General features: G+C 44.7%; 1 protein-coding gene across 5 annotated transcripts in view; it reads right to left on the reverse strand.

Annotated features, from left to right (window-relative positions):
- LOC311501424 (RNA-binding motif, single-stranded-interacting protein 3) overlaps positions 1-27,040 on the reverse strand; it is a gene marked incomplete at its 3' end in the record, with an annotated part of 259,362 nt that overhangs the window by 42,187 nt on the left and 190,135 nt on the right. For all 5 annotated transcript variants that reach the window (XM_084563235.1, XM_084563232.1, XM_084563233.1 and 2 more), the window contains 2 exons: positions 23,670-23,749; positions 1,404-1,510 (listed from right to left, as the gene is read on the reverse strand). In XM_084563235.1, coding sequence (XP_084419361.1) covers positions 1,404-1,510; positions 23,670-23,749 — 187 coding nt within the window. The remainder of the gene's footprint in view (positions 1-1,403; positions 1,511-23,669; positions 23,750-27,040) is intronic.

Consider the following 27,040-nt stretch of genomic DNA (forward strand, 5'->3'; position numbering starts at 1 on the left):
GGTTAAGCACTCAGTAGAAGCAGGAATAGCATATAAACACATTTTACAGTGTCTGCGTAACATGCTAAGCAGCTATATTAAATTCAGATCAAAAATCATGTGTGCAAAAGGGGTGCGAAAGAAATGCAGCACAAGGATAAAAAAGGGGTGTTTCCTCTCGTTTGATAGCGTCCTCCACAGTGCACCCTTCAAAAGAAACACTCCTTCAGACTCAGACACTCATCTCACTTTACTCTAAGTCAACTGAGCCGACCCTGTCAGTGTGTGGACCTGCGAGGGGATGTAGCAGTGTGATTTAGGTTAAACACGCTTCACTGGCTTATAGGTGTTAGGGCTGCCGAACACGTGATGGACAGACACAAACAATCACACACACAGAGCCAAGTGCAGCACCCCACCTACGCCGTCTACAGCGCACACATACTGCACCTCGACCACGCGCACAGACACACGGAGAGCATGTGTTCTCTGAAGGACAAATACTTCACGTCTCCCGGTCGCCCCTACCTTTGCCGTTTCAGCACAACTGTCAGCCTGACTAAAAGCATGTGAGCGCAGGTGCACGCATGTATTTTTTTTTTTTTCTATGCAGTCTGGTCCGAAGCACTCCTCTGAGTGTCTCCTCTGTGTGTCCTTTCCAGTATAGCTGGTTGTAAGCATAGGAAGAGACTTTAACCTTGTCTGCATGTTACCACACTGTATCCAATTTCAGGTTTCCAGGCATTCTGATGTATGGCGGAAATATATGGGTTCAGTGAGGCGTTTGGCTTGAGATGCAATTTACATGACAGCTCATATACATCCGGGGGGAGTTTGATCGATATCTGGACTATTTTTCTTGTCTTTTTTTTTTTTTTTTAAACAGCTCCATACTTTAGAGTAAATACAAATGGCAGGCGGTAATGGTTTACATAAAACCAGATGTTGTAGCCAACTTCTCTCGGGGCCTCGGGGTTGGGCCTGTTCTGAGGAATACCATTACCTCAAATGTAAACAACTTGTTCATACTGAAGTGGAAAGGGTTTAACTCGTTTTTAATCTTCTAATCGTCAATTCTATGTAATAAAATAGCGCATTTTTGTTCTTGATGTTGGATAATATGAATACGAACTAGTTAGAGGCTTAAAGCTAAGGATGTTATTCTCACAGCTCATCAGAGAAGTAGCTTGTGCTGTTTATTGCATACAGAATGTAAATAAACTCATGAAGGTTAATTGTTAACCTTGGCAACAGCTGTTTGACAAAGGTTATTATCACAAGGCTCATCAAGTATGTAGCTGTGGTCACATGATAACAGGATCGTGTATATGGGGGCACTGGTTGTGTAAGGCACTGGATGTATCATGTTGAAAAAAAACAGTTTCTAGAGACCTGCCTTCATTTGCACTGGTGCAACATCTTACCTCGCCTTCTCTGTGCCACGGCCTCCCATTCTGAGGGTACTTGCTCTGGCTTTGGCGTTTCTTCTGCCCTCCGTCTGCAAATTTGCAGAGCAAAGGCTCCGTGGGAGCTGCACAGAGAGAGAGAGAGAGAAAAAGAAAAAAATCATGTTAGGAGGACTGCATCGTGTGACCCCTCAGAAAGACAGAAACCCCTTGGAGACCTGTGACTCTTTTCTCTTCTTCCACCATCACGTCTCATTTTCTCTCTCTCTCACCCTCCCTCCCTCCCTCCCTCCTGCCTTTTCTGCCTTACTATGGAGCTCTTAGACAAATTCCCAGACCAGCGATGTTGGCAGTCCCTCCCTATCCTCGCCCAGGCTGGCAGCCCATGAAAGAGCAACGCAGGGTATTGTTGAAATAATAATCACAGTAATCGCTCTTGTAAATACCTCTGAGATGGTAATGCAGGACCGCTCTGTCAGCCAAAGCTTATTTCTAGAAGGCGTTCCTGTTCCTGACGCATAATCCCTGCGTGTTTTACTACAACAGCCACCTCCTCTTTTATTTGAAATTTTATGTCTTTTTCCACTCAACAGCCTTCAGTGTAAGCACCTCACTGGGTTGTGTTGTTCGAGCAGAGGCTGTTACAGAGATTAATTATGCTATTCTTGGTTCAAACACTAGGGGCAGCCTAACCATTTATGCGTTGATAGAGGCGAAAGTTAAGAAGAATTGAAACACGCCTTTACTTTGGAGAGTGTCTATCATCAGCAGCATGAAGCATAACATGAAATAGCTTGAGTTAATCCAATTAAAGACTGAGAAAGGCCTATGTGCTGCAACCCCATCTAAGCTGCCTCCGTATCACCAGCCTTTTTGAATGCATAATTACCAATAGAAGGTCGATGAAAGTGCTGTGATGACCTACGCCGCTATAAAGATAACTTCTCAAAGGGCACTTTCTCACACTGGAGCTGCAGGTGAGCAGCAAAACAGACAAAAATTGATTTCAGGTAGAGCACTCTGCTGATGAGATAGCGTAGAGAGGAAAGAAACGTGAAGAAAGACACTCCAGCAAAGAAGAAAGGGAAGAAAGCATGGAAAAACCGGTGGCTGGCTTGGCTGGGGATCTGGGGGTCTTTACAGTGTCCGTCCCCTTTTCAGACTGCGTCAGCAAGATCGGAATCTCTTGAGAAGCAGACTGTGGAGATGGGTGAAGGGGAAAGGGAGCCAGATGTATAAACTTGTAGAAACACAGGATTACAGAGTGCAAAAACAAGAAACAAAGAAACTGTGGAGGAGATAAGCGAAACGGCTGACCGAGAGGGAACGAGCGAAGGAAAGTGTGAGCCTACACCGGGATCAAACACTTGCTCCCTGGGAGCGTTGTACAGTTCAGCTATCGTGCACTTCACTCTGATCCAGCAAGCTTGTCCAAACATGGAACCGCTGCTGCCCCGCACCTGGCGGTTTAGGAGAGACCTGATGGCTCTCCTGTCATCGCATTCGCATTACAGGCCTGGCAGCTCGTGACAGGGCTGCTCTGTGACGACACGGGCCAATGACGGGGCCCGTCTGCGGGAGGCTGAGCAACGGGACCTTTCATCGCGCCGTGCCAGAGATGACACCCACCGAGAGAATTGTTGGCGCTTTTAATCTCCGCTCCCAGATGTTAGCGGTGCTTGATAGTAACACAGGATCACAAGACAGAAGAGAAAGAGAAGCCGCTGAGATTGACAAGACAGTGATAACGACGAAAAAAATAATAAAAATCTGGAGAGGAGTGAACTTCTCCAGACGAGGAAATTACTTAAGAATTAATCAGCTAACCAAATGATTTGTTTATTCATTCTCAGTGCTGCAACCGCTGCCGGATGCTGAGGATAATTATTAGTTTGTTACATGAGGTGTCTGACATGCAAATGAGGAAAGGCTTGTGGAGCTAACAAAATTGTGTGTATGCATGTTTATGGCTAGAGGGATAGTATGGGGCCAAACATGCAAACACATTTCTCTAAAAGAAAGAAGAACAAAAACGTGTTAGTGTGTTTATGTGCCTTTAGGGTCTACTATGGGACCAAACTTTTCAGAGTCAGCCTAGGAGAATGCAGCTAGGAACGGAGAGTGAGCGAGTGTTACAGAAGAAAAACAACAAAAGCTCTTCCAAACCTCTCCTCTGGCACTCTGGGAGATAATTAGCTATCGGAGAAATTTGGAGAATCTGACACGGAGCACGCTGACGTTCCCCCTGTGACTACATCCCCAGTTCCCACAGCGAACTAGACAATTTGTTTAAGACTCCAGCCCAAGATCAACAGCTTCACACCACCCCACCCACCCTGTGAACAGACTCACCGCTCTGTAGCCCTGACACACACACACACACACACACTCACACACACACACACACACACACTGACACACACTCCCTCTGCCCTTAAGGCTCGCCTGCTATAACCCTTGGAAATACACGGGGATACTCACAGACGCACACACATACAACGCAAATGCTTGCCAGTCTAAAAACCATTCTCAGACCTCTCACCACACACCGTCATCGCTGGCACAGCCCAGAATAAACTAGGCCACAGACTGCACACGCTAGCTTGCTGATGCTGCATCTTAAGTACAACACGTTTCACACCGGCCTCATAATATGTGTTGCAGGGGGCCGCTTAAAAAACAGTTATGAACCAATTTGCTGCACTTTAATGATCCTAAATCATAGGAAAAAGCATGAAGTACTTTTGGTCGGAGGTCAACAACTGCTGCTAACAAGGTGCTCCATGGGAACTCTTAATTGTTTTTTATGTGGGTTGCCGTAGGAACTGGTAAACACGTTAACAAGGGGTGACTGCAGGCATAAGCACATGCATGTGTGCTTTGTAGTACGCACGCCACCACGCTTGTGCACAGATATACAGACCGCAGTGGAATAGTTTAGTGAGAGTAATATGCATACACTTCTAGCCTCATTTCATCACAGCCTTGGCTCAGTCATACTCTTCACTGTGGATTTGGTTTCCAGAGAGATAGTCATGGCTTTCTGCTCATCAATAGACACATTACCACCCATTAAAATGAACAAAGAAAAGTGTGCAGATGTACTTCTCTGTATAAGACAGTGCAATTACAATAGCAATTCAAATTGAAGCTTGTTGCAATTTTTTACTTATTAGCGCTGTGTGCATGAGTAATTACTACAGCTCCAGTTGTTTCCTATGGGCCGGCATCTGGACAAAATCAGCCCTTTGGCTACAGACAAGCGCAGCGCCTTTTCTCTCTGGTATGTAGACAAAGAGGGCTTGCAAGCTCCAAGCTCCAACTAAATGAATGCAAATCAGTACATGTATTATAACACATCACTTTCAGGAAATCATATATGCATTCTCTGCTCCGAACAGGACGGTCCGTGTGTTTTGGCCTGAATGGTGAAATCAATGCAGGAATGCCTCCAGAGTTGCTTAGGGGCTGGGTGAAAGGTTTTGCTCTGAGAAAAAGTCAGCTTTTCACCATCAAGACTGTTACAAAAGAGGCCTCTCAAAAGAGTTTGGAGTCAAACTGGGCTGGCCTCGCTTTGCTCTCAGAGCGCTAAACAGGGCAAAGAGAAGGAACTGTTCAGCCACTTGTACCGAAATGTGTCAGTCTGAAAAGAGTCAGTGTAAGGTTCAAATTTGACTTCGACAAAAGGTTCACGGTGGTTCGAGGATTTTAGTTGCATGAGCTACACGTCTCTGAAAAGTCTTTGGAAGCTTTGCTGTGTTTTATTGCAAGGACATGTTTGGAGAGAACATGGAAAAGGAACAAAGAGGCCTGTATTTTATTGGAATTCTGCTGTGCTGCTCGAGCGGATCTCTAATTGGATCAACAACTGTCTGATTCCCTTCAGCCAGCTTGACCTGTCTGCCCAGACTGAGGAGGAGTGAGTCTTATGGGAAAGACAGAGAATAAGAGTGAGAGGGAGAAAGAGAGAGAGAGAAAGAGACGTAGAAAGTCACAGACAGATACAGGAAAAGAAAGACGGTGAAAGGGATCGTGTTCTAGAAATAGATGGAGAATAACAGGAATGATAGAGGAACATATGACAGGTGGAAAAGACGATTGAGAAGGGTTACCGACCCAGAATACAGCAGTGCTGCATATATGTCGCCATTTTCAGAGCCAAACAGACGAGCTCAGAATGGCTGCCAACCAGGAAACCGGGCGGCAGCAGCAGCTTTACTACAGGGAGGGCTTTGACGGATCCCAGTCGATAGCTCTCGCAACTGCCACGCTGGCCTCGCATCCTTCAGCATGGAAATGAAGACAGTCTGCCAGTCGTTTTGCTGACAGGGACGGCACACATGGCTCAGTGACACGGCCCAATAAATGGAGCGGGCGCATGGCAGAGAGCGACACAGAGAGAGGAGAGAGAGAGATAGATGGAACGACAGTTACAGTGTCATAGACAAAAAAAATAAATAAAAAAAAAAAGACGTGAGGAGACAGAAAGAGACAGAGGGGAGAGAGATTCACTGAAGGTAGAAGTGACAAGCGCAGACCAGATTTTCATCCCTCCAATCCATATTGGATAGCTCATGTATCTGAGTGGGATGAGCCCAGGGAGAAGGATGTCAACAACGCCTTGCTTCTCACTCTGCATCTCTGCTACACATGTTCTGTGGCTATTGATCAGCTCCAGCTCAGACTTATCCATAGAGGGCTTCTGCAGCACGCCAGGCGGTTCAGGCCTGAGATGATATTATGGATTACGGGAAGGGAAATGGAGGGAAGAGCCCTGGATGCGGGCGGTAGAAGCCTGATCGATGAGCTATTGCACACTTAACAAGAGTAATGCTATGTAGGGAGTCTCTGACATGCTAATCCATCTCTCACACTCACTGTCCGTCTCTCCCTCCATAACATTTCTCTCTGTCATGGTTGTCTGTCTGTCTCTCCAACTAACCAACCAAGCAGGTTTAGACAATAAGTAGGGCTGATGGATAAGATGAGCTGAGCTCCATGTGTGAGGCACTCAGACAGTCTGTAACACAGCAGACAACCAGAACTGTTTGAGAACATCTTATGGGAATACTTAAACATGCAGTTGTCCAAGAATATGCAAAAATCAATGGAAAGTGATCTACCATAGAAAGGTGAACAATACTTTGCTGAAGTACAGAGGCATCAGTTTTTAGGAGTCGAAAATAAGGGTTTAATTGCATCTTCAAGTACTGACTCTGAATTAATCTGCCCATACACTAAACTCGAGAGCTGCAAGTGCAGCGCGGCGCCAAACAGGCGGTTGGTTTCCAGCTGCTCGGCCAACTCCTGCGAGACGAGCTCTGAGGTACCAGTTAAACGAGAACTTAATTTTAGCTTAATCGGCTAATTCCACTTGCCATTCCCGACACCGGGGTTGCCATGGTGAGTAAACAGATAGCTAATAAAAAAACAAGAGAGCAGACAGACGTATGTGAGTGCGAAGAAGTTAGTGTGTTTGCCAGGTCCAATGACAGCCCACAATCCTGCATCCATATAGTGAAATAACATTTACACAGGCAGACAGTCCTCACCGCATTCATTCCAAATGGCATAGCTGAGTGTCGCTGGGTCGCTGTAGTCGGCTGCAACGTTAAAGTGGCAGCGACAGATGTTTCTAATGTTAAAGCCACACATGCTTCTCCACAGTGCCAACATTCGGTAGGTCTCGATATCACTGGTTGCTTTACACAGGTGGCCAGGGTGGCAATTACAGTACGAGTGGCTGCATTGTGGTCGGTGTGGTTCGAGACTGAAAGCACTATTTGTAGGGTGGATTCAGAAAAAGATCCCAGCTAAGAAAACGCCACGCTGTGCAGCAGGCAACGCGAGCCAAGATGTCACAGATGAATCTACAAATAGCGGGCCAAATAGACTTTGGTTTTAAAAACATGTAGCTCTCATCCATAATGATGCATGAAGCAAGGGTCCAAGTGAGAGGTTATTGCTTAAATACACACACCGACCAGGCACAACATTAAAACCACTGACAGGAGAAGTGAATGCCATTGACCATCTTGTGACAATGCAATGTTCTGCTCGGAAACTTTTGGACCTGGCATTCATTTGTGTGGATGTTACTTAGACATGTGCCACCCACCAAGACGTTTAGGAACAACTAAAAAAAAAAAAAACATGAAGAACAGCACAACCTGGCCTACAAATTCACTAGATCCCAAACTGAACAAGTATCACAGAGGCCCTTCCCCTCAACCCATAGGACTCAAAGACCATCACAGGACACCATCAGAAGGCCCATGTCCATTCTCTGATGAGTCACAACTGTTTTGGAGGCACAAGGGAGACCTACTCAATATTAGAGAAGGTGGTCATAATGTTATGCTTGATGGCCGAGATGCGTAAACAATAAAACTAGGCTAAAATGAATGTTTTAAGGAATGAATAATTGATTTGTCGTCTAGTTTTGGTCGTCTGCTGGCTGTAACCTGTGGAAGTATCCTAACCGATACGGCTGCAGCAAAGAGATTACCTTGACTTTCTCTGTGGGGGTTGACTCGCGCTTCCACTGTCTGTGTCACTGCCTGTGTGGGCAGACAGTGAAGCTTGCTCTGTTCCTGTTAGCAGAGTATTATAACACTGCCAACGCCTCCAGTGACCCATGAAACCTCCCATCTATAGAGATGAATCACACAGATGGGCGCTTTGTAATTCAACAGGACTGCCCATCTACCAGACCCACAGCTAATGCTCCTCTGTATGACACTGTATCAAAAAAAATAAAATAAAAAATCGGAATAAATCAACCTCAAGCTCTGAAAGTATGTGAGTAAATTTGAGTTTCTTCAGAAGGCATCATTATTTACATAAAGCATGGCAACTTGAATGCACATTAGACTCAGCTCTACACCGTTTCTGTGTAATGTTTCACCAAAATTATTTAGGTTTATTTATCAACGTGAGGTTCTGCTGAGCGTGATATTTCTGAGTACTGCTCTGCTTGACATTCACAGGCTTACACAATTTCACACAGTGCATTTCAAAGAGTCCTCTGAACAAGTAGACGCCGGGTGTTTTGCTAAATAGTATTTTGCCTTTCACAGAATTTCCCAGATGATCCTGGGAGTCAAACTTTTGATTCTCTTGTTATAAGAAGGGTTGTATAACCTTTAGGCTATCGTTGCCTGAGAATTGATACTGACATTTGAGCAGAGGCAGAAAATATGCCGCAATTACAAGAGAGCCACATCAGTTAGAGACGCATGGTGAGGCACAAAAAAAGGCAGCGTGTCTGTTAACTAGGTTTCCACCGTAGGGGGTTCCAGTAACAACGGTATGGACAGAAAAGAAAATGAAATTACAGCACAATAAATGAATTATCAATAAAGAGCCCTCAATACTGTATCTGAGGGAGGATCAATATGGCACAGCCGGGCTGCAATGTGGGCCCAGGGCTGAGGGCAGGCCTGTAGCTGAAGGACCAGCCAGTTCGATAATGTCACTGAGGGTGATTGACGATCAATGCTACCAGTGACGTTGATTTATGATCAATGAAAGCAGGGCACCCGACTAATAAGGGGGGAAGGGGTGTGAGGGGGATTCCATAGCGTCCCCTTTACTGTAACTGATTGGGGATCGATGAAGAGTGGCACCGTGGCTGATTAGGGATCAGGCGAGGCTCTGGCAGAGGAAGGCAGCGATATGTGAGAGGATTTGGTTGGCTGCGTGGAGACCGGCTTGTCTGAGCCGAGCAGAGCTGCAGAGACTGTAATTAAAGATGTGCTGAAAGGAGCTTTCCCCTGTTTGATAGAAGCTGCAGGTGCAGCTCTCTTTGCTCTTTCACCTTCAAAAGAGCAGCCACACACACACGAAATATACAGTATACACTCTCTTATAGACGTAGAGACACGTATACATACACACAAGCAAAGGCAGCACACACATTTCCTCCCTCACAGAAATCCATTATTCTCATTGACATCCTCTTTCTCATTTACCCTGTTTTCCAGTCTTTAGCTAACTTTAAGAAATTATTATTGCTTTAGGTTTCTTGGCTGCTGACTCAAATGATTTAAGTGTCGTTACTGAATGTAATGAGTTAAAGTTAAAGTCCAGCTGTCATTAAATCACCTCCTCTTGTTTCATTTTAGTAATATAATACTGTAAGTTACTACTTTTGTGTCATTTGCTTCACAGCATCCGTAGATATCCACAGAGGTCTTCTTTTGCAAAAAGATCCCAGATGCCAAGAGCAACATCTTTCCGCGTTATTGTTCAGTTGCTGATTCTAAATTGGCCGCAGGTGTGCCTGCGAGTGTGAATGTGTGTGTGTCATTGTTAGGTGGTGACCAGTCAATCACAGGGCACTTGCTCATGACGATAGGTTCCAGCCTCCAACGACTACCTACAGGATAACAGGTGGATGGATGGAATAATACCATCCGTGCATCACATGTCGCATTGCTGATCTTCGAGCTATAAAGCCATAGTTAGGTCCATGGCTAAGATTCGTAACTCAGTCATTTGAGCAGGGTTTGAAAGACCCATGTATGTCTGAACTTCAAACGGAGCATCAGACATTCCCAGGGCTCATAATTCATTCATTTCTTAGGTATTCTCTTTGTTCTCAAGCAGCGTTGACACTAATTTTCCAGTGCCTGTCCAAAAAAAAAAAATAAGTTGCTGACAACAAAGTGGCATCTTCTTTGTGCTCACTGAATATATCAACTGTTGTCCAGTGAAACTGCAAGATCTGCTGGCGTAATTAAATAAATCTTACAACAGCTTTGAAACTTATAGTGAGACTGAGACTTGAATTAACAACACTAAGCAGCCCACCTTATCATTTGGATTGCATTATAAGCTGCATGCTGTGTTTGTGCTTATTTATTATGGTGAGTATTATTGGAATTAATATTTGTCTAAACTGATCAATGGAGTGCATAAAATATCCAATATTTTCTCCATATCCAAGAGTTTGGCTCTCAATTTTCCCTCTGTAGGAAAATCTGAAAAAGTAAAACCCAACAAGCTCTTTTGGGGAAAAATACCCAGTAAAGAAAACCCATATAACAGCTTATGTCCCTCTGAGACGGCGATATCAGCGCAATAACCAGAGAGAAAGGTTGACCCGTGTAGAACAACTTTGAGTAAATCCTTGCCTAAACATCTCAGATGTGATGAAAGGCTTTGTTTTTCTCAGTCTCTGTTAATGGGACCCAATCGATGAGGGAGAGCTGTGTTTTTTCTCCACATGTCCTGACCCTTAGGGAAACACAGGGGAGGGAGGTAATGTGTGAGGAGAAAGATATTGACACGCAACATCAATATCACCGGGGTTCACAAATAGCAGCATGGTTGAAGCTAAGTTCTTCCTTGAATTTGAGGCCCTCTATCTGGGACTCATCAATGCAGCACCAAGGATGGAGGTAGACTGGAAGAGGGCCTGACAGCCGGTGTAGACTGTAACTTAGCAGATTTATGCAAAAACAAATACTGACGTTAAACTGATGACATTCATCAGTGCTTAGGATTTTCCCTTCCAAACAACCCGCCTTTCACAAACACACAGAGACGACTGCATTCACCTAAACAATGTCAGGAATGTGAGGCAGCACAGCGCTGCTGCAGAGGGAAGCACACCGCCACGCTGGCTCTCATCTGTCACCAACGGCAACTAGCCCGCCAGCCGCCATGATGTGCAGCCTAATTGGGGGAGCTGATGAGGTCTGATGAGGCCAGTACTTATTGAATTCCCCGGTCTGTTATTTAGATAATGCTGGAGAAGAGCGACCTCCCTCATCTTTCCCATTCTCATCCATTCACTGTCCCAGCAGGGGGCTGCTGGCTAATCCACTCTTGTTTATAATGGCTGTACGAACTGAGGGGATTTAGACACGGTTTCCCCTCGCTAGCACACATCCAACACTCCCCACTGTTGATTTTACCACATAATGGGTCTATTGGACAAGTTAACCAGATCCCAACACCCATCCCAACCCCCTCGCCTTTCTTTTTTTCCTTTCCTTTTTCTTATTCGCGGAGCAAGGGCGGAGGTAATGTTGAATAATTAGACTTCTGAAGTAATGTTCTGTTTTCTCTGCTTCGCCAAACGCAATTACCAAATTTCAAATATGTGTCTGTACAGTATTCACTGCTTTTACAATGTGTGTGTGTGTGTGTGTGTGTGTGTGAAAGAGGGAGAAAGGGCGTGGAAAGGAAGTGTGAAGAGGAGAACGAAAACAGCAGAGAGAAGCAGAAGTTGCAGAACAGATGGCTAAATGACTGGATAACAAACTTTTAATTTCGTGCTTCAGACTGATGTGAGGGAGATGGAGACCGTGAAGCCACAGAGGGGTGCCAGGAGTGCTGCTCAGTATGGGATGGCCCATTAAAATGCATTAGAACTGATGAAAAAAAATCTGTGATTAATGCCTGTGCAGCACAGCGCCGTAAAGGATGTGCTGTCCCCGGTTTGAAATGTGAAGCGTCTATGGAAAAATTCTGCGACTAGGTGGCGGGACGTCCGTCAGTGCCAGTGGACGGAATCCAACAATGCAAATTTACACAGATGAGGACCGCTAGAAGAGCAACAAATATATATGACTGCTATTCTCCAGCGCAAGTACAATAAGAGACGACCACACAGCTTGTATAATCTGACTCAGACTCAGATTCTGACTACGTAAAGTATAGATGTGTTGTCTTTCTATTCCATATGCCTCCATCTTTGAATAGTATCCCATCACTTTGTCTGTCAGTCTTAATGACAGTGAAACACAATAGGTTAATCTCTGAAATACTTTCTTTAAAAGTGCTTACAATATATATATTTTTCATTCTCTTAGTAAATCCAATAACATCAACTGCAGCCCTTGTTGTAAAATGATACGTAATCCTGAACAAAACAAACCACACACACACACATTTTCCACTGGGTCCTAGTCCGCGGAGAACACAGCGCTATCTGGAAAAACAAAAGCCCATATTTATAGGGGTCAGCTGCTGCGGCCTTATAGATCAGGGACCATACTGACGAGGGGGGCCATTAAGGCAGCAACATTTAAAAGCTTACATGGAGAAGGTACAACCAGGAGTTCACCAGGGGCACGGCGAATCAATATTAGCTCGACTTAGAAATCTGCTGTATAATCCTTGATCTCCAAGGCCATTTGCTTTGCAGCCTGAAATTGGATACACTCTGACTGCACCCCCACTCACAACCCCCCCGCCCCGCGCCACCACCTTCGCTACGCACAGCCCACTGCTTACTCCACAAATAAGACATCCTGAAAAATTGATCTGGATGCATCTGTGGCAAGATTACGTCTCGGGCTAAAAGAGAGATATGACTAGCTCAAGGTAATTCATAAATCTTTGTGTCTATGTGTAAAAGGATCAGGACAGGGCCCGGTGAATAGGAAAACTTAGCAGTGGTGGTATTATCATAGAAGCATCACTGCTATCTATGAGACTGCTGCAACAAAGAGGCCATAAAGGTAACATGATGAGGTCTAGTAAAGGCCACACAGCGAAAAACTACTGTTATACACTCAATACTGTAGGTATGATTAACAGCGACTTAAGGAAAATAAGTCATTTTTGTTTATTTTGCCCGTAAGCAAGAATGCCTTTTGTGGTATAATAGGTTTTCTTTGACAAATGACTTGAGCAGAACACGATGGAATGGACTACTTTGTCTGTTTAAAATATATATGCGACATTTTATTCACCGAATGTTGTTTAGATTTCCGTAAATCTGCCTTCCCAGCAGGCCAGGTTTCTTTCTGTCCTCCAGCAGGCTGTTTCAGAAGCTATTTGCATCTCATTTGAATTATTCATGATACCTACTTCCATTGGCTATAGGTTCACCTCCAGCCAATCGGAATACTACCTGATGGATAATGCAAATTTCAGAATAAATTTTTATTTTTATTTTTGCCAGTGTAGCTGAAGGTTGCTGTCTTTGCTTTAACGCTTCTTGACAATAACAAAGGGAGGATAGTTCCCAGAGATGTCAACCCATCCTGGCATATTTCATTTGGCTTTGTGGTGTGCATCCAAATTACTTTCTCATGATGAACGATTTAATTTCGCTATTAAAACTAGGGGCATTTTTCACCACAATATGTGGTTAAGCCGATCTACACATTCCTATATGATATGTCTTTGTCTCTTGGAGTGGACGGCCCCTTTAGGAGTGAGGGGTTTAGCCGTTGTAGGTAGTGTGTTGGCGAGAGGAATAAAGAAAAGAGGAAAAATTGTCCATGTGTGCAATTTCCACAGGACACAGAAGAGATCGCGAATGCTTTCTGAGAGCCGGCACACGAAGACCCAACCATGTAGTGAAACAAAGGCAATATGGAGATTCAATCAGAGACTTGGACTGCTTGTATCTGACAATACCTAAAACAGATATTCGAGTCGAGATAGTTTGACTCCTTTTGGGGACGGGGCAAGTATCATCCAGCTAATGATTTCCTTATAACATGTACGTGGGCGATGTCTCTTACTTGAACTTTTGCAGCCTTACTTAAATGTTTTCTTATCTGACCCTTTCCCGTGCCTCCTGGGAGGTGAGCCACAACAAAATAAAACGTTGCTTTTCAAGAGAGAAGCTGCACGCTAGGAATAGCACTTACTACCGTGTAACAAGCAAGACATGAAAAGAGTTTGTAGGAAGGGTATAGTTTTATCTTTAGGAGACAGTTTTTTTTTTGTTATTCCCATGGCAATGTGTACTGTTGGAGTGGCAGTTGTTGGACTCTCTTAGGCCTTTAAGCTCACTGTTTTCCTCCTATTACTCGTACCCGGTGGGGGGACAGACAGTTGCAGTGAGATGCGGTGCAGCTCGGTAGGGGTGTTCCCCAGATACCACAGATTCATACTTTCCACCTGACGCACAGGATAGAGAGAACAGAGAGCTGGCAATTACCAGACTTCTCTCTATATATACTGCAATCCTGGCCAGCTCTGCTCTGCTGTACTCCGCTCTGAAGGCTGTCTCAGGGCCAAGCTGGAGGTAATGAAAGCAACACACTCCTAATGGACTATTGATGTGTGTGTATTTGTGTGTGTGTGAGCGTGGAAGTATGAGAGGAAGAGAGAGAACGAACAAAGGAAGGAAAAAAGAGGCCCGTAAGAAATCATTCTACTGGCGCGTTAGTGTGCTTTCCATCGGTGCGTTGTCTGTGTCTATGTTTTTGCTGTGGCAAAAAAAGTGAGCACCCGTGTCTTTAAGCTGCTGTAAATCATCTATATAGGCTGAGTAAAAGCAGCAGAAATAAACTACAAGTGTGATCCAGCAGCTATGATGTGCCAGCCGAGGAAAGAGACAGAGAAAGAGAGAGAGAGAGAGAGACACTCTGTCTGAGACATGAGGTCACCAAGAACCAGGTGTGTTTCCATCGTCCTTCAGCTCAAACACTAGCAGGGAGCTCTCGTATAAATACACTCACATACAAAGAAAAAGACACACATAGCCGCAGGTGTCAAAGTCACCAGAAACTTGAAAATGTCGCCAACTGCCACCCTCCTATGGTCCTCTGGCAGCGCATGTAAGGTCCATTTTTTCGCGTCTCTGTGTGTGTCTCCCAACCTGCTGGCAGGCAATCGGATGAATGAATGGGCGTCCACTCCTGGAGGTCCGGTGGCACTACAGAAATAACTCTGCTGACCACAATGACCTTTGCTTGTTCCCACACAGCCTGTGTCCTGTTCTAATGGAGGCCCGCGCTCTATTTTGGGGGCAGCGGCTAGATTTATCTCACTGCCCTCTGTGTCCTGGGACGGTGACAGTGACGTGGCCGGTGTAACTGATGCCTGCGTTTGTTTTGTTTTTTCTACCCTGCTTCCCTGACGCAAGCACACACAGGATACAATCAGTCAATTCTGGGCAGCAGTCAAATGACCTGGCTGTATCTTGCTATTTCTGTTCGGTACACCTTTAAAACGCGCCAAAAAAAAACAGAAGCTGCGACAGATCAAACTGTGACACCCCAGTCTGAAAGTAATAACAATAATAACAATAATAAAGGATGCAGGAGATGGAGGGAAGTTGACCAGTGAACCACAGAACGCAAGCCTGCTGAATTGCCTGCATACCACAGAGACCTGGGAGCATGATCATCCTCCTCAGCAAACTTAATCTTCATTCTAGAGGACGGGCAGGCTGGCCGGAAGGCTATGAGCTCAGTGACCTACTGTATCTGCTGAGAGGTTGAATATTATTCCTTTGCAAAAGAAATACAGTGCCTCAGGTGCTGCATTAGATTAAGTTGACTGATGGCTAAAACCAGTATTCTATGGATCTGTGAAGATAATGCAAAAAAACTCATTCCTATGGTGGTGGAGAAGTCTGCTAGGGATAGGGAAAAGAATAAAATAAAAATCTAGAGGTTATGGTTATTCAGCTAACTGATTTTAGAGCTTTCCAGAATGAAATTTACAATAAAACTAATAATAATAATAATTGGTATGTGAACAGTGCTAGGTACTGGAAAGAACATCGGACATAGCTGCTATAGGATTATTAATGTATTAACCTAAGAGGAGAAGGACTGATGCTGTATTTCTAGTATTTACAGTAACAAGATAATCAGCATGTTAAGTTTTCATTAATACATTCATCTTCTGTAGCCGCTTGTCCTGTGAAGGGCCGTGGGGGGGCAGGAGCCTATCCCAGCTGTCATCAGGCGAGAGGCGGGGTACACCCTGGACAGGTCTCCAGTCTGTCTCAGGGCTAACACAGAGAAACAGACAACCATTCACACCTACACCTACAATTTAGAATCACCAATTAACCTAACCAGCATGTCTTTGGACAGTGGGAGGAAGTCGGAGTACCCGGAGAGAACCCACGCAGACACAGGGAGAACATGCAAACTCCGCATCCAGATCCATAGATCTGTTAGTAAAACATACCTCTCAACAACAGAGCTCCATTTATTGTTTTGCTACACACATTTGTCTGGTCTGAGCATCTGGTTCGGCACAGTGGTGCTTTGAGTTTTGAATACAAATGCTAGGTTGCTAATATGCTCCAGCAACATTTCTGATGCTGGAGCTAAGAGTTAAAATTACAGATCATCTTCTGGAGATCAGAAATGTTTTTTAAAAAACACGACAATACATCCAGTGGCTGTCAAGTCACTTAAATCCACAAATGTCAGTGAGGTACAAGTTAGGGATCATGAGATGGATTGACTGCACCAAATGCTATGAGTTTCCATTCAAAGTGGTGGACAGACAGCCATAGTGCATCCTACACCATCTCATTGTGAAATGAGGTACAACATGAAAGATTCTTAATAACTGGGTGTGCACTAAACTGAAGCACTTTTATTTTAACAAGCCCCAACTAGAGTTCAACCTCGTTGCAGCTCCACTTTGATGTATAAAAAAATTAAAACCTACAGAACAAAAAACTTTTGTCTGAACTGTCAGCTGTCCGTGTTGTCGGTGAATCCACAGTATAAAAGAGACACATCAATGAACAGGCTGAACACATGTCAAACAAAGAAGAGAGGCGAAATTGTTCTTCATAAATGAAAGCAGCCTCCTGTGCTTGTTTTTGCTTGCAGTAATATTGCGTCCACTCATCTATAGCCAGTAGCACAGATGAGCATTAGGGAGGTTTAAGCAAGAACGTGTGCGGTGCGTGTAGAATAGCAAGCAGAGAGGAGGGCAGTGCGTGCAGGAAGGGTGAGGGATGAAAGACGGTGGCGGTGGCAGGGCAGATAAGAGTGGGTGGGATAGATGAGAGCGAGTATAAAAGCAAGGACAACAAAAAGTGCAAGGAGAGGCGCGGGCAGGATGAGAGGGAGAAAGCTAGAAGGGGATCAACATGGTGGACAGCTGGGCCGGGGTTACGGGGGTCAAGCTCAGGCAGCGGTCGCACAGTCAATGTCATCCTTTCATCTCATCTGCTGGAGATGCAGCAATCTGAACTTTACTCAAATTTAACCTTCCAAAAGCACAGGTTGATCCAACTTTCATTCCTCTCTCCACCACCCATCACTTCCTTCCCCTCTCTGCCCTTTTCCATCTGTTCTCTTTTATCTTCCTCGCTTATTCCTGTCACATTTTCTCAGCTCCTAATCTATTTCTTTCCATAACACTCCCGCTTTATTTCTCTCCATTACTCTCCCTCGTTATGTACCTTTTTGTCATGGTAACTCTCCCCCCTCACATTAGATGTGGTTGAGTGGAGAGCAAAGTCAATCGTTCCTGTCTGAACCCCTCCAGGAGCCGGAGCTCCTCTTCTCTGCCTAAACAAACTTTGAAGCCAATCAAAGGGCTTATATTATTTTCTGCGGAAGGGAAGTGCAGCAGGTGAATACTTTATATCTCGGTGACGGATCCACTCACGGCGGCTCCTCTCTCCTCCTCCTCCTCCTCCCACTCTCTGCTAACCGTTGGCTCCGCTCATGAATGATACAGTTCAGTGGCAAAACAAACAAAGCGTGACAAATCCAGATTATTGTCTGTAGGCGAGATAAGGTTATAATGAGAAAGTGCATCGGGGGAAATTGATCCTTTTTCAGGAAGCTGTCTGATTTACTGGGGATGCCAATAATAACTTCCCGTGTGTCCTTCCTCTAATGGGAGGCGGGTGAAGTCAGAGGTGGAGAGGGGGGAAGCGGAGTGGAAGGTCCATTCTCAAGAGGACAGATCTCATTATGATGCAATATCCTGAGAAGTGCATTCGAAAGGGAGGTTTTGTGGCTAATTATTATCTGTGGCAGGGCGTATTGAAAATCTGTCTGATTGCCATTGACGATCACAAACAGAGACAGAAATATGGGTAGTTTACACTGGGTGACAGCGGCAGTAAATGAATTATCAATACGTAATAGATTTGACCTTTTGTTTCTGCCTAAAAAGAGGAAGGAAAACATTGGCTATAAACAATTCACAGATCAGCGCCCACACGCATGACACGCAGATGCATGATGGGAACTACGTGCCTCGGTGTACTTGGAAAGGAAGCCATGTCTGAGCTACACTGACAGCCAAGCCACCAACCTACTTGGCTGAATGTTAAATCTACACGCCATAGGGGAGAGAAATGGGCCTGCCGACAGGCCAGTTATTAGCCAGGGGAATGTGGGAGGGATGGCAGAAATTAACATAGATTACTCGAGTATGACTGACAGTTTCAGAAGGGCTTTTTGTGACTTACCAAGTGATTTGGGACTTGCCTTAATTCAGCGAGGGACGATTTAATACCGTGGGCTGTCTCTGCTATCTTGGCACCGTTGCCTTGGTGAGGATGCCAACAGGGAGGGAATCTTTTTTTTCTTTCTGCAACAGCACCCCCAGCTACAGCTCCCCACCCTCAGTGGCACAGGCGTTGTGCTCTGCAAATAATGATGGGAAGTGTTGGCAGGCCAGCACTTGGGGTTCGAGGCTGCCTTTTGGTCTCTATTGTGTTTTATTTAAAGGGTGCTTGCCAAATTGCGACCCTTGTGAACTCGGTCTGGCATTATGCTGACAGATGTGGAGGTTTTACAAAAGCCCGGGCAATTTATGTGGATGTCTGGCAGATTAGAGAAATAAATCAGATAACTAGGAATTTGATCAGGATTAATTTGGGGACATTTTATATGAGGAGAATATGGCATTTGCTGTGGGCCTGCATGATAAAATGCTTTAAAACTAACAATCAGAGTGTGAATGAGACTGTCATTGTGGTTTAAAAAGAAATTGTGAAAACAGATTAGTTATTAAAGTTAAAGACAGAAATGCCAGAGTGCTGTTAAAGAAATGCAGGAAAGCTTGTACATATTGCATGTTTCCGCTTGGTTCCATCTCCCAGGGCCACTGTGGCTGCTTCCTGATGTGGTTTTCATTATTTATCCAGCATCTATTGGACAATATTGGAGCCGACTCTCAGCTCTGCTGCCATATTGGCAGCAGGACAACAGAGCAAGCAACAACAACGGAAGTGAAAAGGAAGAAGCTGCAGTGTAACTGCAGATTCAGTCTGGAATGAATCTCTGTTTGCACAGTTAGACATTAAAGCAAAAGCTAGACTCAAGTCTGGTGCTGTTCTTTTCTAAAAACGAACCTGATTGTTTATGTACGTGTCATTTGATAGTAGAATAACACATTTATCAATTCAATTCTTGAATAATAAAGACATTTTCAATTCACAGCAGCAGCGCATTCAGTGCATCAAATGTCTTTCTGCCACATAGAGTATGGTACGTCCATGGGATTACTCACCTGCCAAAACCAAACAATGGCTAATGTATCTCTGCGTTCGAATTACATTTACCATAGGGTGTCATCTCTAAGCTGTTTAATGCATTGTGGGACGAAGGGCTTTAATCAGCAAGGCTCAGTGGAGCCAGCGGATTAAATCACGTTTTATCTGCGCTTCCTTTGACTTTCCCAGTGCTCAGGGTTGCAGTGTAAATCATAATGTGTCCCTGTTGGGCTCACTTCAGTATAGTTTATTGCTGTAGTCACATTTCATAAATTCCATTTATTTTGTGTATTGAGTAAATCCACATCCACTAAAAACAAGGATAACTCTTTATTCTCACCTCCAACTACAAAGCTCATGTTACTCCATCTATGTGTGTACGCATGTGTTGCCTATAGTATGTACATGTATAGGAAAACTGATGCGTGTTTGTCTATATTTGGCATGGCATACAACATTTTTGGGCATAAAGTAAATGCACTTCATCCATGTGCATGAGTTGTACTTGTGTGTGTGCACGTATGCGCGCTCAAAGCCGACCACGGCGTCAGAGAGAGCGGCTGCCGCATTGCACAGAATAACTAAACAGCTGTAGTGCTCCATCAGGGCTATCGATCATGTCCCTCTCTCTGAATCACAATCAGACGTGGGCAGAGCAGAGCGGCTGGAGCAGGCCTCGGTGACTGGCTCGTCGGACGACGGCTACGCACATCTCATATCAACCGAGCCTCGCCAAACAAACCTGACCTGGATAGCTGATTAGATGCGTCAATGTGCGAGTGTCATACTTCTGTAGAACTTGCTGGATACACACACGAGTATTCAGTTCAAGTCTGTGGCATGCAACGTGCTTTCCAAAAAGGTGATTTATCACAGATGTTTAGAGGGTGTTCGATCAGAAGAAGAATTGATAGATGGGGTAAGGAATGTATTAATTTATAAAGTGTATATCTATATATAAAATGACATGTGATTTCATAAAGATCCCAAAACAGGAGGAAAGGGGAAGCCATTAAGCATCATTACCCCCCATCTGCTATCATCTTTCCACACTGTATATCAACTCAACATCTCAAGTAATCACAAGGAAGTTTGATGTTATTACATTAAAATTTAAACAGGAAGTGCATGGAAGCTGTCTGCGGCGCTGTTAGCTGCCATCTGTTAGCATCTGCACAATTCTCCATTCTGCTATTCTCAGCTGGGGGTGGGGTTATCTGTAACTCAGTGTTAACTTCCTGCCAATACGGTGACTTCCTTTTCGTCTGCTTTCCCATGGCCAGTTGACTTCAACAGATGACCTGCTACCTGACATCCAGATATTTACTTCCTGGTATGGGACAGCGAGGTTACAGCTCAATATCCTTTTTTTTTGCATTGCCACTGGACGCACCTGAGCAAGGGAGGGCAGCTATGACGAGACCAACTCCCATCACACACACTCTCACGCACACACACATCCGCATCTCTTCACACAGTGTGATTGAGTGGCTAAGCTGGAAATGCAGAGGCTTGTCACATACGGACTAGAGAGGATTGGTGAATAAGCTTGCCACATCGAAAAGTGCGTGTATAAGCGTGCGCATGCGTGTGAAAGTGTAGCACAGCTAGTTTGCGTGTGTTTGTGGGTCATGTTGAAATGTTAAACGGTGGAAAAAAAGATTTCTCATTAGCACTGTACGGATATTGACACTCCTTTCAGGTCAAAGTTAGTGGTGCATGAACATATTTGTGCTTATGTGGTTTGTGTGTGTCAAGCCTCATACAGTGTTGTAGTCATGGCTGTCACACAGTCACACGCACAATGTGTATACACACACACACACGAGCTTCTACAGTGCTGTGTGTGGTGGGAGCCCCCCGGGGGGTGCCGCTGAGCTGTCAGAGCAGGATGGATGAAGAAGCTGCCCTGCATAGCAAAGGGCTCTGGGGAAATACCACCAACATGACACACACAAACACACACACAGACTGTGATTCTGTCAGAACACAGTAAGTATACATGCACCTGCTTATATATGGATATTTGAATATGCACGCATGAATCTGAACTCAAGTACAAATGTATTCAAAATGAATAAAGTGTGCCCTGGCACGCAACCGCACACAAGCACATGTACGAATGCACATCTACAAAAGGGCTATTGGTTTCATCTGTGAGGAGCAGACACAGCCCTAGGGTCCTCTGCAGAAGAACATCTGAGTTTGATAAGAAAAGAATGTCCAGAGCCCTCCATTTAGTGGACAGCAAGTCAGCATGGACAGTGTCAAACGGGAAAATGCTCTCTTCCTCAACCCCCCCGCCAAGACAATTGTGGAAAAAAGTATCAAATGATATTCATGAGCAGAACATCTGAGAGACACAACTTCAGATAGTGAGGCATAGCTAGGAATTTAGGTAATTTTGGACACTTTCGATTATTTCCCCAAATAAAGTATTTGAGATAATCTAGATTAACGGGTTTCTTGCTTTATTTCATCTGGCTCCCAGATCCCAGGAGGTACTTAGATGAGTACAATGCCATCATAACTGAGAGAAATGATGGCAAAAACTACAAAAATAAAACCTGAACTGTAATAAACGGTAAGTGTCCCTTGAAGGAATTGATGATAGTGGGAATTACCTCAATTCACAGCTCAAGGAACAGCTTTTGCAACGAGCAGAGAAAAGGAAAGGGAGACTTTTCATAGCCCCCGTGGAAGGAACGATAGTAGCACCGAACCGGAGCAGACCTTGTAAACCGACCATTCCTAATTCCACAGAAGGATTTCCCCAATCAGCGCGGTAAATCTCCATGCTTGGCACAAGCCTGAACAATCCATTAACAATAATAAAGCCCCAGTGGCGGGGAGATAGACCCTTAAAGGGGAAGGTCAGCCTGATATTACAGCTTTAAAGGTTTCCTATTACGGCTCAACTTCAATATAACCACTCACCTTGCCTTTAAAGGCTGCTGGCTATGCAGCGTCTGAGGCACATATGGAGATTCTAAAATCCAGCCTCTCTGACATATTACTGGACAGTGGAGCGCGATTTATGGCTCTGTTTCTGCGCTCCTGGTTGGAGGTGTGAGTGCTGTTAATAAAATTTCCATAGCGGTGAAGGAGATCTCCTCGGTATCACCTTATCTGGTCCGCAAGTCCTGCTGGGATGCACGGGGGGACTTGTGAGTGCTGCAGCTCCTGGCCCCAAAAGTGCGTCAACAGCATATTTTCTTCATCCCGCCCTTTCCCTCTGACACTTTCTTTCATATCTTTACTCTCTTTACAATTCTTTCCACAGCCACCTCTTGACACTCTTATTCCCCGTGAGACCTGCTCTGTTCCCCAAACTTCCAAGGCTTTGTCTACTTACTGTACTTTTTGAACCGCGATGTCTCTTTGGACACCGACGAGAAGACACATTTCTGAGCTAATACGAGATGAAGTACAAGCTTGTCTCCATTTTGTGACATTCAGTCTTTCACCCACTTTTCCCCGCTTGTTTTCTCCTTGGCCACCATCTAGGGTGACTGCAGAAAAAAAGAGCGACAGGAAGGAGAGGGGACGACTCTGCAACCGAGAGCAGAAGAGGAAAGAGGGGAGAGTGCGAGCTCTTAAGTAGATTGCAAAGAACAGCACAGAGGCATGAGTGTGAATATTAAGAGGGTTTTCTCCTGCCCGAGAAGTTCCAGCCTGCAGCGAGAGCACCACCAGGCAGAGAGAGAGAGAGAGAGAGAGAGAGAGAGAGAGAGAGAGAGAGAGAGAGAGAGAGAGAGAGAGAGAGAGATGGCGACCGAGAGAGAGAGAGAGATGGCGACCGAGAGAGAGAGAGAGAGAGAGAGAGAGAGAGAGAGAGAGAGAGAGAGAGAGAGAGAGAGAGAGGAAGATACCTATAGAACCATCAGCTATTCAGCCGGAGCTACGACAGTTAGCTTCAGGTGTCAGGAACCGCAGCGCATACAATCTATCAAGCTGTCCAACAGATCGGAGATGAGAAATTACCATAATTGAATTAGAAAGGCGGTTTCTTAATGCTAAAGAGATGATATTTCCTGGAAAGATTGGAAAGGTGTGATGCAAGAGTAACATAAAGAAAAGGAGGAGGAGAGACTCACCTGGAATGCCTGGTGGGGTTTTCAGGTACTTTCCGTTGAAATGCTGTATCACTACTTCACATTTCTCTGTAGACTCCATCCTGTAACCAAAAAGTATTTACTGTATTAATTGTACATTCAAATAATTAAATTATCACACGCCGCATGAGTGACTGGATCGCTTTCTTTCTGGAAAAAAACTACACAAAATTGCACGACAGTCACTTTTTCATTACCACAGAAAGGAAACAAAACCTCTTTCACGGGAAGGCTACGATTTGTAAAGGAAGATAAATCAAGGTGAGGCCACAAAGTGCGGCGGTTCAGCTGTCTTCATTACTTTTTGTTAAACAACTCATTGCCAGTTTCCAATTTGCACGGAGACCCTTCACACGTGGAGCGCGAGGTTAAATACTGCCGCCGATGACACACTTATAACAACAAAGAATCACCCACTAGACTGTGTCCTGTCGGCTGGGCTGTATCAGTCTGTTCATTCTAAAAAAAAAAAAGTCCCACGAGACTATCCACAGTCTGTCTGTCTATCTGCTGCCGAACGGCTTTGTCTGCATGAGTCAGAAGTTCATAATGAAATTCAGGGCTTTCAGGGAAAGAGCTGTTATGCAGCTTTTCTCTGTGCATAATGGAAAAGACAAATGACAGAAAGACGGAGAGAGAAGGTGAAAGGCGTGTAGGCGAATAAGTAGACGAATGCAGAGATGAGAAGGCTGAAACTATGTTCTTACGGATGGTAATGACTGATTTCCAGAAGCGGAGCAAGAAATACGCGATCCGTCTGGATCAAAGACGCCAACCAGCTGACCATAGGGGGGCTCTGATGTTTTACATCACAGGCCTACTAATGCCACACACACGCGTTAGATCAAAACACATATATTATCATACAAATAAAACTGTTCTGTTTGTTGGCATGCACACGCGCATCTTTTATCCTTCTACTGCGCTGCGATAAGAAATGCAAATTTCTAAAGGTGATTTGAGCAATTTTCAGCAACTCTAAACATTGTTATTATTATTTTTTAAAGCTTTCTTGTCCAGTGTATGTCGGTTAATGTGCTGGACCGTTTATTGGCCGTGAGCAGCGACTTCCTGGAGTGTGGACCAGTTTCCCGCCAGCATCACAGTGACAACAAGACAACAGGAGATCACTGCCGTAGGCCAAGAAATAGTCCAGCGCATAACATGAGTATAAGTACAACTTTTCTTTGTACATTTCAGTTATGTACACCGATCAGGCATAACATTATGACCACTGAGAGGATACTTAAATGACATTCACCATCCTGTGAAAATTCAATGTTCTGCTGAGAAACCTTTGGATCTGTCATTCAGTCATGTGGATGTTACTTAGAGATGTCGCATCCACTTAGACCAGACCAGGCACCCCCACCCCATAGCAATGACACTCCTTGGCCATTTCTAGGAGGATGCAGCCTGACACAGGCACACACACAAAAATGCTTTAGGAACAGCTCAAAAAACATGAAGAACAGCACAAGGTGTTGACCTGGCCTCCAAATTCACTAGATCCCAAACTGATCAAGTATCTGAGGGATGATCCACCCCTTCCCTCAACACATAGGACCCAAAGGCCCCCCACTAACAACATCCTGTTGCCAGACACCACAGGACACCCTCAGAAGGCCCATGTCCAGTCCCTGATGAGTCTCAACTGTTTTGGATACACAAGGGAGACTTGGAAAATATTAGGAAGGTGGTCATAATGTTATGCCTGATCAATTTACAGAGCAGGTTAACCGTTTCCCCTGTGTCCAGTGTTCATGCTAAGCTAAGCTTATCTAGACTAACATAATATAACCAAAGCTAAGAGCTGGACTGTGGAAATATGTATTCTGAATTGCAACACTGGTAGAAGGCTGTCACAGAGAAGGCTTTAAAATGTCTATATTTGTTCACATCTCCAGTCACTCTCTCTAGGGAAACACTGATCGAGTTGCACGCACGAAAAGGGCCATACGTTGACCCACGAAAAAAAGACAGCTAGAAAGAGAAGTAGAATGCTAGTCTCCTCTTTCACCTCCACACAGCAGGCCAATCATAGCATGGAGTGGGTGTGACCGCTGGATAGCTGTTTTCAGAAAGTTCAGCAAATGGTTGAACCCTATTTGACATTGAAAATGGGAGGGGGAAGAAGAGAGCTTCGGATGCTACCTGAGCATCCGACGATCAGTTCAGATGGGTCGTAAATCCAGCTTATAGTGCCTCCGGGAGTGAATTCGAATTTATTGAACAGATATGACAGCGATAGCAATCTTCTTATGCAACTAGCAGCAAGAGCAAATAAATGCCCTTCTCAAAATGCCAAAAAATAACTTCAAATAATTTCTATTCAGTCTGTAAGCTATGCACACTGTTCCCATCAGCAGGGCATCTTAGGTAACTATATAAACTCTTAACTAATAGGGGTCCTCTCAAGCGGCTGTATTTTGACTTTTAATTCTTGCAGCACGAGTGACGGATCTGCAAGAATTTGAAAACATCCGCTAAAGTACAAACTGCATCAATCATCCGACTATGATTTGGTTTTCTCTATGCACAGTGATTTCTATCAAAAGGTTCAACCGTGTTAAGTCACAGTAACAAATATCTTCATGCATGAATTTGCACAAACCGTGCTGTATATATTTTCCAGATTCATCCATATAGAAAGGAGTGACCGCTTTTAAAAGCAGGCTTGAATGATTGTCATGCCTTTATGGTAATGTGCTCTTGGAATTTGCAGAATTCATTGCATTCCAGATTTTCATGCTTTATTCACCCGAACCTCCTAAAATACTCATATCATCCTGTCAGCCTCTCTCTTCTCTGTCCTCTGTCTCTCATCCTTCGCCTATCGCTACCTTCATCCTTCTTTTTTTTTTTACCATAGCTTCTTTATCGCTCTCTCCGTCCCATCCATCTTACTCCCGGCCCGTCTACACCTTTTCTTTTTGACGTCTCTCTCATTCCTCCCTGTCTTTCAACCTTGGTTATTTCCTCCATGTTTCAGCGTTACACTCACTCTCTTCTGCCCATCTCTCTCGCTTTCCGTGGCCTCCTTTCCTTCCCTCTCTGTCCATCTCCTCTCTTCTATGTTATGCCTAATCCACACCAACAGCCTTCTCCCTTTTCCTCTCCCCTCGTCTCTTTTTAGAATATATAATCTTTCACACATCCTGGCACCATCAATCTCCTGCTGACCCTGTATCCACCCTTTCGCCCATCTCTCTTTCTCTTCCCTCCGTCCCCTGGGTGGGTGGGAAGTGTGACGCTAACCAGCCCGTGTGACTCAGCTGATCACTAATCACAACAACTGGACTTGTACATTTCACTGGCACCTAAAAATTAGATCAGTTCAAACACTCAGCTGA

Source organism: Chelon labrosus, assembly GCF_963514085.1.
Source record: "Chelon labrosus genome assembly, chromosome: 16".
Taxonomy (NCBI): domain Eukaryota; kingdom Metazoa; phylum Chordata; class Actinopteri; order Mugiliformes; family Mugilidae; genus Chelon; species Chelon labrosus.